The 16,591-nt window shown below is 41.6% G+C and overlaps 1 protein-coding gene across 1 annotated transcript in view; it reads right to left on the reverse strand.

The window, feature by feature from the left end:
- Positions 1-215: 215 nt before the first annotated feature.
- The window catches only part of grin3a (glutamate receptor, ionotropic, N-methyl-D-aspartate 3A), a 46,947-nt gene continuing 30,571 nt past the window's right edge, over positions 216-16,591 (reverse strand). Inside the window, exons 6-10 of the mRNA XM_047569120.1 lie at positions 13,722-13,837; positions 12,781-12,932; positions 9,098-9,259; positions 8,822-8,892; positions 216-2,195 (exon numbers count right to left, since the gene is read on the reverse strand). Coding sequence (XP_047425076.1) covers positions 1,619-2,195; positions 8,822-8,892; positions 9,098-9,259; positions 12,781-12,932; positions 13,722-13,837 — 1,078 coding nt within the window. The 3' untranslated portion in view covers positions 216-1,618. The remainder of the gene's footprint in view (positions 2,196-8,821; positions 8,893-9,097; positions 9,260-12,780; positions 12,933-13,721; positions 13,838-16,591) is intronic.

The following is a 16,591-nucleotide window of genomic DNA, read 5'->3' on the forward strand; positions in this document are numbered from 1 at the left end:
TTGGTTGCTATGAATTTCCTTTTGAATCTCTTTTTGAGAAGTGTTGCTTCGTAAACTAACAGCATAAAGGTTAAGGAGTTGTTTTAATTAAAAAAAAAAGAGCTGTTGTTCAGCTGTGAATATGGCTCCAGATCGACACCACACTCCGCTCTCTAATATGTCCAGGAATTCACTGTGTAATATAGACTGTAGGGGAAAAAAAAGTTTCGACTAAATAGAATGCAAAGTAGTGAGGTACATTTTAATAACATAACATGTCCAAACCCAACCAGAAACGATGCAAGATAACAGGGAATCACAGGGGAACTGTTTTTTGGTGCGTTCACTTGTGAATGTGCATCACATTAAATAAGAGTCAGAGAGAGAAATAAGATGTCAGAGTTAGACCGGTGGTCTGTGTTCATGTTTACTTTTTAACAATGACCTTTTAAGAACTGATTGGCTTTCCTGTGTTTGTTGTATCACAATACTACGAGAGCACCAAGAAGCTGAGAAAAAAACAAAAGGTTCAATATTGGGTCCCTGACTGAAAGACTGAAGACTCTCCGATTTATTTTAAATGAGTGTTGATGCGTGAAAAAAAAAAACGTTACAGACCGTAACTCAAACTCTGACAAGTTAAATCATGACTTGAAGGTGCAACTTTCTTTAAGAAACTATGAGTGCATCAGTGAACTGTGAGACATAATGACACGGTGAATCACAATATTGTGTATTGCCCTCTAATCCACCACTAGATGCCAACCAGGTGTTCTCTGTGAATGTAAAGGTGTCTTGTGAAAGCTTTATCTTCTTTTTTTTTTCTTTCCATTTCACGTAACAGCAGCTTCAACAACTCTCAAAAGATCTATAACAAGAAAAAATGCCCTTAGCCAAAGTAAAAGCACTGTCAAAGGCCAGAAACATCACTGGTAATATCAAAAAATTGCCAGCAGTGGTGTGTGTTTTTTTTTCTTTCTTTCCGCTATATGTCTGAGAGATACAAGGTTTCTGCAAGACATGAGGACATCAAGACTTAACTGGTTGGGTTCAACCTCAGGTCATCTCCACTCTCAATGAGTCTTAACACACTCAGGTGAATTAGTCCATTAAGCTTAAATACCAAAGAGTCCTCATTTCTGTGATCAAGCTTATCATTGCAGCAAGCAAATCTGTACCCTTGAAAAGATGAGGCTTAGACAGAAGATATGAGAGGGACAAGGAGGCAGTATGCAGAAAAGGAATGTAAAAAAAAAAAAAAAACAGAAAATTGCAGAGGCAAGGTCGAGAAGAAGGGGTTTGCACATCTCTTCAGTGACAAGCTAGAGAAGGTCTCAAAACAGATTTGGTTTAAGGTCCCTGGTTCGTCCTCATCCAGCGGCTCTCGTCGGATCAAATCTCACGTTCCAGAAGACAGAAAATGTCCTACTTGGAGGTACAGAGCAGGATCTGATCCCTGGAGAACATTACAGGCCAGCTTTCAGGACAACTCTCGAGCCTAAAGGAGGACCCTTCTACTCTGTGTGAGGATTAAACTCCAGAACTCGGACAAGGATCCTTTTCCAGGAGCCAGAGGACACGTTGGAAACTAGTCCTATGGATAACCAGGTTTCTCTGGACAATACAGAGGAGACGAGGTTCAGAACTCTGGGAGTGTGTTTGTGTGTAGGTTAGTCTGCTGGTGGGACTGGGTATACTGAGCAAACTGGTTAGACTGGTGCGTACTGGGCTGACTGGGTGCAGTCTGTTTCGCTTGCTGGTTTTCTGATTGGTACTGTTCTAGCTCTCTCTTCCTTCTCATGGCCGACTGCAGCTGCTGCTTGATTGCAACGATTTGACCCTCCAGTTCCGACAGCTCCTGAACCAACGGGTTCCGTCCAACACCCAGTCCTGGACCGCAGTCGCCCATTCCCAAACCTCGACACTGTGTTACGGCCTGCCCGGATCCCCCCTGCCCTGGCCCCAGTCCTTGGCCCAGGACCCTCCCCAACAAGTCAGAACGACCATTGGAGGTGGTCACTATGGGTGGGTGTTTCTCCAGCAGAGGAAGGGGAAGTGGATGAGGGAGAGGAGAAGGGGGAGGTGGAGGTGGAAAATCCTGGGAGGATAGGCGTTCCAGGTCGTTTTGCATTTCTTGTGGAAGGACCCTTCGCCTGTTGCTGTGGGAGGACTCTGTAGGATTCCAAGAGGCCGACTGGTTGTTTCCCTCATTGCACCTGGAGTTAAGACAGACATAAGATGTAAGACAGACATCCTGAATACTGTTAGGAGAAGGTAATACATGCAGACAGAGGAGAACAAAGGCAGCAAACATGGCAGCAAAGGTTCCTTACACTGTGAATGCCTGCAGATAAACAGTGTTCTCCTCAAATATCCCAGTATGCATCTATGCATTTTCTTGTATCCCTGAGTTTATTTCTCTGATATTTATTACATCATAGCTTTTATTAGGCTCACTGTACGGATTTGTGGCCGCAAGGTTCACATCGTAAATACCACAGCTTGTAAATATCACAAGAACCCTTTGGAAGGACTGCCATGAAATTTTGTACGGATGTAAATGTTCCCAAAAGAGAAAGCCTACTGACTTTCGTATTCCCTTCAATTTCACTCTTAACAAGAGGCGCTCCTCTTGTCCTCGGGACAGTTATAAAAACTTGAGCAAACACTGCACTTTCAACCAAGTTACATCATCAAGTCAGTATTTTATTTGCCCTATGCGGTGCTGGAATACCTACAAAAATATTAACCACCAACTAAAACACTAACTGAAACTCAGTAGTCACGCATGTGGCATGGCAGTACTGCACAATAAAATCTCACAGAGCCGTAGTTGGGCAAAGTTTGACTGAGACCATAGTTGGCATTATGAACCAAGACCTTTCATTTCAATCCCTTGGTTTCCATAATGGGATTCAGCATTTTTATTTAAAGCTGTCAAAGAAGTAGTACTTCCACGTCTAAATACTTGGCCTAATGTAGTATCATCAACCTGTTTTTGTCAGAATCCTGGCATGGTGTCGATTGTGAAGCCACAGTGACAGCAGCTCCTCACCATAAATTAATCAACAAGAGGCCCTGGATTCATTTTTAACCAGGTCATGTCATTGTTGATATGATGCAAATAACAGGGATTTTCTTTTAGTTTTTAATGGATATGTCTGCAACACATGCAAAAATCACCGGTTCGTGGTTCTTCGTGGTGACACATTGGTTTCTTTGACCATGAAAAAAACTATACAGACCCTCAGGATCTGTGCCCACAACTTGTCTCCTTTTTCATAGAGCATCAGCACATAATGCGAGGAAGACAGAAATCAAGTGGCATCTGCAGTACATGAACGGAAGCTACATGAGGCTGGTGTCATCTTGGGTTTGGAGAGAATACCAGCGAGTGTCCCTATTCATATGCTTCACCAAGCAGGGAAAGGTTTTGCTGGAGGCAGATGTAGACCTTCCAGACCGTCCAGATAATTGATTCTCAGTATTTACTGCGGCATTTAGTGTGGTTAGTAGATCATCAGCTTCATGGCAACTTTGTGGCCTAGATTTGTTTTATTAAATATTAATGTTTTAGGTATTTGGGTGAGATGCAGCATTAAATAGTATAAAGATGGTAATAATGGTAATAATAGAAGAGACAAACAGTGTTGCTTAAAACGTTTTGTGCCCCTCTGTATTTTTTCAATATTTCGGTATGAAATTGACTCAGAACTGGATTTTCCACAATTTCAAAGTCCCGAAAATAGACAAAGACGACCGTTTTTATGCAAATGAAACAGAAATTGTTATAGTTGTGCACTTTTTGACTTACTGAAAGTATACTTTTGTACATATCCATGAGTGGCACAAGTAAGTGAACTCTTATTTTCAGTATCTAGTGAGCGTCCAGGAATTGCAGTGTGCTCTACCTCTGAGATGTTGGTGGGTATCCTGACATTAACTGGCTGCTTGAACCAGTCTCTCTTACGTTTCAGCTCATGGTTAGAGGTCTTGACATTCTCTTTCAGAATTCGCTCGAATGATTCTGAATTCATTAGTTCATCAATGATGTCAAGCCGCCCTGGCCCAGATACAGAGAAACAGGCCCAGACAAGGACATTACCACCCCCATGTTTCAGAGATGGGATGGTGGTCTCCAATGATGACGCCTCTCATTCAATATTTTTTAAAAAACATTTCATGGACGCTCTTTTCGACATTATTGACACCACTCTCTCTGATTGTTTTCATTTTCAGCAACACGGAGCAGAGTGTATAAAGCATCCGTACTACACTGTCTCCTTGTCAACGCTAATGTTTCCTGTGGTAATTCATGGGATGGGTCCGACTCTTGCCAGAGTCGCATCAAAGAATAGAATTTGTTTTCTTTCCTCCAACTTTTAGAAGATGCTGGACCAGATCTGAGGCCTAAAAAAATAAAATTTAAAAATTTAAAAATAAATATAAAAATAACCAGGATTGCATTAAAGGCGAAAAAGAGCGATTCGCATCATATGAAGTGAGGCCTAACTCAAGAGCACTCAAAATCAAAGGTGTTTTCAGTGGCGATTAAAAAAAAAAAAAAAAAAATGACAAGACGAATCTAACGAGATACTCCTGACATCAAAAGAGATCTTAAGCAGCAGGATGACACATCTGAATATAAGGACATAAAAAGAGTTTCATAAAAGGATTCGAGCACCTTTTGATGGGAGGGCACCTGCGCCCGTGCCGTGGCTCCAGTGAAAGAGAGAAGATTTTGAAGTGTGGTTAACGCTATCAGATCTCTTCAGCCTTAAGCCAGACGCGGCCATTTCAGCGTATTTACAAGTTGTGCCCGTAAGTGCTCGCTCTGATTGAACTGCTACATTGCAGGAGTAAGCTGGTTTCAGGTAGGTCTGTGGTAGGTGTGGTACAACACGTACACCATTGCATGTGTCAGACTTTCTATGGGGAATAAAAAATTAAATAAGTATAAATAGAGAAAAATACATCCAAAAATAAACAGCTATAGTCATTTGTTGAGGTCTTATTTATTGAGGTACATACACTGAGTTGAATTTAACTTGACATTTTACTTGACATTTATTTGATTTATTAATTCACACAATGCCTTTTTTTTTACTACATGCTTTTATGCTTTCATCTTGACTGCTCTTCACCTTTCATATATTATCTTTCTTTTCATTCCTTTTTGCTTTCGTGACGAACTCCTTTTTCTTTGTTATTCATTCACTTTTAAGGCACTTTGTGGTTCCTCTCACAAGTGTGATGCAAATGAAGAGGATTCTTGTTATAGGTGCTCTTTTTAGGCTTCCACATAAAAAGACACACTCCTCTGTTGTATTTTAAAGGCAGCCTCCAAGCAAATTGTGTTGACTGAGATGTTTTCTTTTCAGGAGGTGTTACCTGTCCTGACAAAGTACAAAGATGATCTGTATAACTTTTATTGATTTTGTTATCATCTGGTAAATATTATGATATTATGCTTATTATTATTATTTGCCCACATGGAAATATGATGCAGGTCAGCAAAAGAAATAATCTTACCAAATGCGTCGAGCAGAAAAATGCTCATATGCAAATTCGGTAGCTCTGGAATTGTCATTCACTACAAACGAGCGTGATTTTGCAAGGTCGGGCTATTTTTTCCACTTTAAAATATCTATTCTGCTCCGGCAAAGTATCACGTGCATTGTGATGTGTGACGGATTATGTGAACCAGAGAGCGCGAACGTCCAAAATCTCATTACCGTGTTCCTCCCACCGACGTTCTAAAAACAAACAGAGCTCCGGGAGTTTGCGCGCACAAATGCAAGTCAGCCTGTTTTTCCTCCTCTTCATTTACACAGAGATAATTTAGTTTTCACAACCGCTGCGGGCTAGCTACCCCTGCTCCTTTTTTCTTCAGGGGAACCTCATCCTGCCTCACTCCTGCCAATTACAGCTGTCAGATTCCTCCGTTATAATTTCCAGAGACACCCCGCCTTCCAATTTGCAGGGTCACTAGATTCTTCCCATTTAGATAGACCCAATCCTTCATTTACATTTTAATAAATATTGATTCCCTCCACATGGCACGGTTTTGCCCCAGCAACCTGGTGTACATCCAAACTTATTAGATGTGCCAAACGCAGAAATGAACACTGCTGAAACTCTGCAAGTGCAGTTACCTTTCTATGCCATATCAAAGAAGTGCAGCAAGTGAAAAGAAAAAAAAAAGTGATAAGCTTCCCCTCTATTCACATTCACCTGCAGCGGCTCTTTAAGCTACAGGCTTTAAACAGAATTAGCAATATTTCACCAATAACCGCCATTTCCCCAGCCATATGTCAGCGCAGATGCTGCTATCAGCAGTCACAACATTACACGAGCTCAGCGGGCGGCACAGTCAGGAGCGAGGCTGCACTTCAGCGAGCGAGGCACAAGTACCCCCTGATCAAGTGTACTTGAACAAGAAATTGAGCCCTGCCAGATCAGCAAATAATCTCTAGATCTCTTTTTAATTCCAAATGTGCCTACTTCTGTCAGGCATATGGTGATGGTGCACTGGTGTTTAAATTATGCAGCCTGACTGAAACAGGGACACACAACGCCTGCACAAGTACTCGGACTCCACGGACAGAAAAAAAATACTTAAACGCACGGTCATTTCTCCATGAAACAGAGGCGCCACCGATCTACAAGAAGTGACAGATAATCTTTTATTTCACCCAAGACGTCTGTCTCTTCATGACCTTAACGCCGCACTTACACTCCAAATCACGCAATCTTAATTGGCCATCCCAGAATGTTTCAGGGTATTAGCGACACTGCCCCTAATCCTCTCCGGCAGGCAGCTCTTTGATGTCTTTTAGTTGTTTCTCCGTCCTTGTCGAGACGGTTAGGGAGTGAAATATGCTGCGATCCCAAGTAGCAGTGGGAAGCATTATGTGCTCCATTTGGTCACATAATGCCGTCAGCACCCCACCGTGCACACACCTTTCATCAGCTGCACTGTAATGGTGGGACTGATATTGATAGTATTTAGTGGACCGTTTTGTAACCGATCCCCAGCTGGAGGCAATTTCAGAGTAAAACCTTGCAAATATAAATGGGACGACGCACAGTGCATGCAAAGCAGGCCCAAAGACGGGAACGTGGTGTGCTTCTTTTTGTTTTTTTGTTTTTTTTTGTCATCTCCCAACATGACAGCTCTCATTTAAACTAAATAATTCTTCTTTGGTCTCATCTGTCCGCAAAACATTTTCCCAGAAGTCTCCTGACAAGAGGTTTCTGACACTGACAATGAGGCGGTAATAATTCCTGACTCTTAGACGGCACGAAGGCACGACGCAGAAGAGCTTGATTGAATGAGCGTAATTATACAAGAGTAGGCAATCTATCCTCATTACCGCAGGCATCCCTCACGCGGCCTTGGCTCCGCAATTATTACATGTATTTAATCCCCTCTTTCAGCGCTCCACCTGAGTGTCCCCTCAGCGCGCCGCACCGCTAAGCAGGGATAGACGTCAAGCAGGGTGCAGCAGAAGTTTTTCGTGCAGAGCGCCATAACGGCGGGACTCGTTTGCTCAGCATATGCTTTAGGTTAGTTTTGATCTCCCCTCAGAAGTCTGGAGGGAAAAGAAAAAGAAAAAAAGACACACACGGATTGACTGTGATGGTTTATGTAACTAATCTGGATGGAGGGTGGCCGTGCAACTTCGGAGAACACGCCAAAACCGACCCGAAAGAAGCTCGCCCTCTCACCTGCTCACTGTTCCCACTCCCGGGACGTCACCATGAGATTATTCCCTCAATTTTCGCTGATAATTGACTTCCACTATATTTGGTTTCTGATTATAAGTGGGTCCCTTAACTGACACTTGGATGTTAATTGATGTCACTTATTCTCAAACTGATAATTTGGCCAATGGCCCATTCAGGTTTGGAAAATTGTATTCCCGATGGAGCAGCCTCCGTGCATTTCGAGTGTCAGCCAAGGTCTGAAAAATGGAGTCACGTGCAGTGACGTTGTAGAATTCAGAGCGACACTTTTTACACCGATCAGGCATAACATTATGACTAATGTTAATAATATTGTATAGGTCTCCCTTGTGCCTCCAAAACAGTTGCGACTCATCAGAGAATGGACATGGGCCTTGTGGTGCGTGGTAACTGTGTTTTCCGTCCTATGGGTTGAGGGGAGGGGCCTCTGTGGATGAAACTTGTTCCAGTGCATCCCACAGAAACTCGATCAGTTTGGGATCTAGTTAATTTTGAGGTCAGGTCAACACCTTGTGCTGTTTTTCATGTTATTGGAGTTGTTCCTAAACTGTTTTTGTGTGTGTGTCTGTGTCAGGCTGCATCCTGCTGAGGATGGCTGCTGCCGTCAAGGAGTGTCATTGCTATGGGGTGGTACATGTATAAGGAACATCCACACGAATCCCAGGTCCAAAAGTAATGTTCTGCCTGGTCGGTGTAGATATGGTAGGAAAATGCCACGCATTTACTAAAAGTTACAAAAAGTTTCCAGTTGTTTCATACCACTCTTCTTTTTGGTCATTGAAGTGCATCACTGTTCATTACTGAGTCTTTAATCAAGTCAGTGTCACTCATATTTCACTTTAGTGAAAACTAAAGTTAAGTTTTTTTTCTGATGCAGACTTGCAGAAGTTTTAATGAGTTTAAGTCCCAAGTCAAGAGATGAGTCAGCATCAAATGAGTCATAAATAGTAACAACACATCTGGCCTCAGTTGGCAGTCAGTTCATTCACTCAGGAGCATTATTTTCCTCTATTCGTAATCTTAAAATAAATACATGATTTATTTATTTGATGTGAGCATACTGAGCCCAGCCTTTTAAAGATAAGAACAGTACCTCTTTTCGGGCTTGGCAACAGTCGTTAGTTTGTCCTCAGTGAAGACTGAGTTGAGGGCCCGGTGTAACCTCTGGAAAACAAGCAACATTATTAGCTGTCGCATGAACTTTAAGTCGGGACGGAAAGACAGGCTGAACATCAACGGCAACGAAAATAACCAAAAATGACAGTGTATTACTTTGAAATCACCTCATGACCACCAGTGAAACACCTGTGAAATATCCTGAATGAACGTGCGGGTCACTGTGTACATGTGTGGAAAGTTTAGTCTGTACCTGGCTTGTGTGCAGCCAGTATCTGAAGCGTGGCTCCTTGACCCTCGGGATCACCAGCTTGTACACAATGTGCTCTGCTATTGTGGTCAGCAGAGACAAGGCCACGCCCACACACAGCATCACAAACAGGCCCGAGAAATGCTTTATACCCATCTGCAGAGTCTGGACAGAGGCAGGGAGACAGAGTTAGTGATGACGGAGCAAAGTAAAAGAGAGGAAAGGGGGGAATCGGAAGAGAAAATATGCATAACCATTGCTTCTAACGAAGGAGTAGCTTCTTATTAAAGTAAGAAAAAACTAAATTCAGATTTTCACTTCACAGCTACCGTGCACAAAAATTGTCAAGACAGCGATATTATCGCGATATCAAAAAAAAATTAATAATAATGGCAAAACCCAGGAAATCCAACTTTATTCATGTTATTTTCTTTCATAACTGTTGAATGGAAGAAAACGGGCAGATATAAAACACAATATAGTGAAATACAATACTGAAATCTCATTTTTTAATACCACGACAACAAGTTTTGACAGATTCCCCTGAAACACAAGGGCACACCTCGTCATCACCTGACATCAGACTTCTCAATCAGACTGCGACTCCCTCCCTCACCCTTTAATTTGTAAATGTGTCAGCGGAGAAGAGCACTCGTGGACGTCATTCTCTCCTTAACCGACCACTCGTTGCCAACTCTCCTGCTGCGCTGCTGTCGAGAGAACCTAATGCTGAGTATGAACAGCCCACGGAACAGGAGCAGCTGCAATGATTACATTATAAAGTTATGTTGGAAAAGAATACATGATGGATTAAATTCGTCACTGCGGCACTGTGACTTGGCAGGCAGGCTGTCAGGAAATTTTGGAGAGTGACTCGTGGAAGGTTGGGCGGCGGTTGCTTCTGACTGCTGTGGAATACACTTTAAAACTTTGTGGGAATTAAATGGGACAGGAAAATCAAATAAAACTCGGGTGGTATTATCCTGGAATATTCAAGGCCATATTACTGAAGATATTTGCCAATAATCTGATGTAAGACTGAAGCGGCAGCTCCAAGTCGTGTTTGTGTGTAACTTTCCATACTGTATCCTACCAGTTTTTGGCAACACACTCTCTTACACCCTTATATGGAACCATATGGAACAATAATTTAAATTTCACAACTTGACCGCCTACATTATAAGAAAAAAAGCTTCAATGAAGCTCTTCACCCTCACAATCTTCCCCTCTCATATTAAAGTTTATTTAATTTAATGTGATCTACAGGTTTTGATTTTATTACTTGAAACGAGATCAGCTTTTTTGGGGGGCAGGGGGGGGGGTGACAGGGAGCTGGCTGAATGCCAAAGAGTCTGACCGCCTCAACAGCTTCACTCCATCCGATTTTTCATCTTTTCAGGCCTGCAGCAGCTGCTGGTGGTGTAGCAGTCATTCATCAGAATAAAAGATTGCTAAAAAAAAAAAATGCTGAGCAGGGCTAAACGTGGCCGGTCTCGCCTGTAATTCCTGTTGCTTATTTCACATGAATTTCCCGCTGATGTTGTCCAATGTTCCATTTGACAGCAGGTAAGCAACATGAAGTTTTGGCATCAATTTCTGGTTAAGCTATATTTCATACAGTGATGAACACGGTCGCAATACGGCGGCTCCTGCGAGGCGCCTGCCTGGTAGAGCTGTGATCCGCAAATAGCTTTCTCTCTTTTCCTGCCATATCTTTAGGCTGGAGCAATTGAAATGTCTGCGGCCGTAGATAGCATCTTCAACCCCTCTAGCTCACACTAAAACGGTTCATTTTGGTGACACTGCATCTGCAAATGTAGACGTCTATAGTTTTAAATCAAGAGGAAATGGCTGAAATGAAAAGGCACCACAAGTCTTATGACCTAATAAGAAACAAAAGAATGAATAAAAACAAGAATTCTGTAACTAAATACAGTATTTTGAATACATAACCTATATAGTCCTTTCCAACATCCCCAGCTATTACAATCGCAATTTACATAATAATTTGACTGATGTGAGTCTGTTGTTCAAAGCCTGCGAGTGCTGTATCAATTTGATTTCACTGGAAGCAACGGACATTACACTGACTGCTGCAAAGCAGCTAAGAAAATAAATAAATAAAAGAGAAAAACAAAAAATATTAATGCACCAAGTAGCTTGAACAGAATACAGAGTTTGCAGTCTGAGTCCTGAGCTCGGAGCTACTGTTGGGAATTCCAAAGTCACAGATGGGTGGAGAGACGGCCAGGCCGCTAAGAGAGCTAAGTGCTCCCTAATAGCAGGGCAGAATGGACCACGGGGCCAGGACTCCTTAGAAGGCAAGTTATGGGTACACAGCTTGTTTAGCAGCTGGAGGGTCAGAGGCCGGCTCTGAATTACAAAGGAGCAATTACTGTACATGAGCTGTGGGGAGCAGGGGAAACATTTTCACAGAAAATATTGCAATAAGAAGAAAAAATACTTTTATCAAGCTCTCCGAACAAGCTACAGCGATACCCTATGGCACTGTCAATAATGCATTTCAATAACTTGTTGTTATGCAATATAAATAAACGATTCATTTTATACACTCACTGGCCACTTTATAAGGAACACCTGTTCAATTGCTTGTTAACACAAATAGCTGATTAGCCAATCATGTGGCTGCAATTCAATGCATTTAAGCATGTAGAGGTGATCAAGACAACTTGTTAAAGTTCAAACCGAGCATCAGAATGGAGAAGAAAGGGGATTTAAGTGACTTTGAACGTGGTATGGTTGTTGGTGCCAGACGGGCTGGTCTGAGTATTTCAGAAACTGCTGATCTACTGAGATTTTCACACACAACCATTTCTAGGGTTTACAGAGAATGGTCCAGACTGGTTGGAGATGATATAAAGGCAACAGTAACTCAAATAATCACTCATTACAACCAAGGAATGCAGAATACTTGAAGAAGTACTTGAAGACGATGGGCTACAGCACTCCTGTCAGCTAAGAACCAAAATTAGACAATAGAAGATTGGAAAAATGTTGTCTGGTCTGACGAGTCTCGATTTCAGTGGTGACATTCAGATGTCAAGGTCAGAATTTGGCGTAAACAACATGAAAGCATGGATCCATCGTGCCTTGTATCAACAGTTCAGGCTGGTGGTGGTGTAATGGTGTGGGGGATATTTTCTTGGCACACTTTGGGCCCCTTAGTACAAATTGAGCATAGTTTAAAAGCCACAGTCTACCTGAGTATTGTTACTGACCATGTTCATCCCTTTATGACCACAGTGTACCATCTTCTGATGGCTACTTCCAGCATGTCACAAAGCTCATATCATCTCAAACTGGTTTCTTGAACATGACAATGAGTTCACTGTACTCCAATGGCCTCCACACCCCGGATCTCAATCCAATAGAGTACCTTTGGGATATGGTGGAACAGGAGATTCACATCACAGATGTGAAGCTGACAAATCTGCAGCAACCGTTTGATGCTATCATGTCAATATGGACCAAAATTTGTGTTTGCTCAGAGACCTTGTTGAAAGTACACCATGAAGAATTAAGGCAGTTCTGAGGGCAAATGGGGGTCTAACCTTTTACTAGCAAGGTGTACCTAATAAAGTTGCCAATGAGTATATATACACACCATAAACAGTAACATTAAATCAACTCTCCATCCCACGTGTCTCGCTCCACTCAGTTCTTACCTCAGTCACAGCAAAGCTGCGCTTTCCGCAGGGCACAACCTTGTACCATTTGTCATGCAGCATGTCCATGAAGCCATCTGACTTGTACTGGCTAACAAGCTCTGAGAAGTTGGAGGTGAGTGGAGAGTTTTGAGGGAGGCCAATGCCGTAGCCTGCCAGTGGACACACACAGACACACACACACACACACACACACACACACACACAGAACAGAAGCTCCTTAACGATTACTCATCTGTCACAACAGCAGAAGCTTTTTCACCTTTTTCCACTTCACTTCCAGTTACATTCTGTCCCTGGTTTATAACTGTGGGGCAAAATAAAGCAGCTCAGAAACACATGGGGTCTTGACAATTTTCCCATTTCTATTTAAAAGATCTAGATGCCTTAGCATGCCACCAGTGTGTGACAAATTCCACAATAGCCAATCGCAAAAGTACCTTGCCTTCATAGGAAGTACGCTGATTGATTTGTATTGTATCCAGAAGGCTTAAGGGTGCATTAAGTAATTAACAGAAGCACTGGAATCTGGGAGTACAGTGGCCCGTAATGGAGGCAACCGCCACGGGAACATTTTCACAGTGGGAGGAAGAGGCTCGCTAAATGGACCGGAGATTAACCGTAGACGGTGGAGATTGTAAGCTTTTGAAAGCCAAAAGATTAACTACAGTGTCATGCTGAGTGATTGATATTGTTAAATTGAGGGTCGTTCTCAAAAATGGTCAGTGGGTCTGTGGTCATGCATCACAATTAAACCTAGAACACCTAAAACACATTTTGCTTGCAAGAGTAGGAATGGCTTTAATTAGAAACATTCTTAATCAATACCCCAACTGGTCAGTAAATCCACTAAGATCATGAAGTCCTTGATATATGTTCGGGATAATATTGTGTTCTAAATATGCAAGTAACTTGTGGTATGATAAGCGTCCGTGTGTTACCTTCTATTGCAAAAGGTTTTCCAACAGTCAGTGTTTTGCAGTCTGCATCTATGGAGACCTCATAGTCCAGCAGAGCTTTGTCCATGATGAATGCGTCCAGTTTCTGAGGGTCAGCCCTGCAAATGTTCAACAAAAGGACATCGTATAAGTGTAAGTTGCTGTTTTGCTCCACTATAAAACCCTGTAGACATTTGCGTTGTGCTGAAGTGCAAGGACGGGTTCTTCACTGAGATGGTGAACTGGTTAACTCATCGGTACTGCACCCAGTAGCAATGTTTATTCATTAAACATTGCTCAGAATTTACAAGCAAAACAGGAACAAATGAATATTTAATGGCATAAGTCTGCAAAACTTAATCAAAAGTGTGGCAGTTCATACTGTGTGCATAATATTCAGCTAAACATGGTAATATTGAAACACAGCTCCGGTCTTAATGATTCATTTAAAGTTTAAATATAACCACTTTAAGTTACAATGACTTCACTGTCTCTGCTAATCAGGAAGAACGAAGGTCCAGGAAACATCGTGTTAAACCACGGACATGCACCGTGGACATAATGTGACAATAATGAGTGAAAAAAAAAAATCAGTTCAGAGTGATCAAGAAGGGACTAAAGGCATATGGGCATGAACTGTTTTTCTTTGGAGGCGTTTTAAAAAGCCCTTGAAAAATCAGTTCACCACAGTCACTGAAGTGGGATGCAAAGAATTCAACAGATCCCCTCTACTGTTCTCATTTGCATCGTCTGAATTCCACGTTGCTCGGACTGGCCTTGTCTGTATTTTTCTCCAGATACTTCCCCTGGCTACCTGCCTGTAAAATCACTGCCTGTCTTCCAGTTTAGCCAGTTTATTCACATTCCTCACAGGTCTGTTATACGGAGGTAATATATCAAGTCACAACACTCACGGTGAGGCTTTTACAAAACAACTCTAAAATGTCTTCGCTGACAGCCAGAGCCTACTGAGATGCCACAAAGGCTTTTTCAAGATATACTGTGTTTTTCACTTGCTATCAAGGACGGCGTTTGAAATCTCTCACTAGCTGGCTGTTCATTATTACAGGTTGAATTAGGTTGCGGCTGATGCCCTTGGTCTTCCCAACGCAGCCTGTGTATTGTGTGATTGGAGCACCAGTGTGATTAAAACACGGCACAGTCATTTCTGCATCATCCTCCTTAAATAATGCATGTGCAAAGTTTTTTGTATCAGGATGGCACAAAAGGAAACCGCCAAATGGTGTGTTGCGAAAGCAGTTTAATACATTATGAGTATCAGAGATCTGACAGTGAGAGAAAACTTCTCAATATTACATTCCTCAATGATACAAATCATTCATAATAAAAAGTTTTTGTGTAATATGTGAGGAGAATTTCCTATAAATCTGCCAGCCTATATAGAAGAAACAGTTGTTTGATGGCCAATTATGCCCTAGTCGGTGAACTTACTCCAGATGCTCTCATTATGCAGCAGGCAAGCTACTGTCAGTAGTCATTGTTAGTTTCAGTTGCTTTTAAGTTGAAGCATTATGGTAAAAACAGCCCTAATGAAACACTTAATGTAATGTGTGCATATTGTGCAAGGATGAGAACCAAAATAAGTGCAGCAAATTTCCAGGAGCCATATGTTAAGGCAATCAAGATACAGAAAAAGGCCAGAAAAAAACACAGGATAATTAAGAGGATATCATAAGGGTCTCTGCTGAGTCACGAGTGGATCCCTCAAGGATCACAGGAAGTGTGCTACACTAAGCTAATTTGAATTGAAATGATGTAGTCCATTCTATGGCCCAGTCTTGGATACATCTCCTTACTTCACTGAGCTGCACCACCCTGTTAATTATGCCCCACATTAGGCCTTACATATATAAAGACTGAGTCATATAAGTTATTTTTGGCACCTCAGTGTTGGCGTCATTTTTAAGCAAATTTAATGAAGTTTCTATTTGGAAAACATAGTTTTCCCATTATTGCTCAGTAATATTTTAATTATTCATCAGCTAATAATAGTTTGATAGATTTACATTTTATGCTTTAATTTCTATGCAGATGACACAGACTTGTATGTGTTCATGGTCTCCCACGTTCTTCAGATTTCTCAGGTTATTTCTTGCTTGCATAGGGTGCTAACGATGTAAAACACTTTTTCATAGAGACAAATGTCTCTGATTGGCTATTTGCATTTTTTTTTCATAAACCTATTGTTAACCTGGCAGTCACAACGAGGTCAATTAAGGATGACAGGAAGTGTGTTACAGTAAGTTAATATAGAGTGAAATTTTGTGGACCATGCTGTAGGCTACTGAAAGGTCACTGAAAACCAGGTTGTTCAGTCTTGATTTTTCCCTCTCTCTCCTCTCTTCATTCATTTCAGGCATCACATCCTTAATTATGCTTCAAATTAGGCCTTAATGCAATATAAAAGTTATATAAGTTTTTTTTGGCACATTAATGTTTGGATATCTTGGAATGAACCCAGGCCAGGCCAGACCAAAGAACATTATCATAATAAGTAATGACAAAATCTCAGCCATTTTCTTATTTATCGACCAATAATAGTAGAGATATTACAAACCAATTTCTATGCAGATAAGAGTCTTGTTTACGTCCATGGCCACTTATATTCAGAGATTTAAGCATATATGCTGAAGACTAACAACGTCAAAATTTTTTATTAGCAGTAGCCCCTATCTCCAGTTTGCATGCACTTATGGTACTTCATGAAGAACATTCTTTTGAAAAATTAGGCTGGCTCTTCTTGGCAACAAATAGGAAACTACAGTCTTTCATTTATAAAGGCCTCCTCCAAAAGCTTCCTCAACTTATCACTTCTCTTCACAGATTTAAATCCCCCACTCACCAGACAAAAC

This window comes from Mugil cephalus, chromosome 19 (genome assembly GCF_022458985.1).
Source record: "Mugil cephalus isolate CIBA_MC_2020 chromosome 19, CIBA_Mcephalus_1.1, whole genome shotgun sequence".
Taxonomy (NCBI): domain Eukaryota; kingdom Metazoa; phylum Chordata; class Actinopteri; order Mugiliformes; family Mugilidae; genus Mugil; species Mugil cephalus.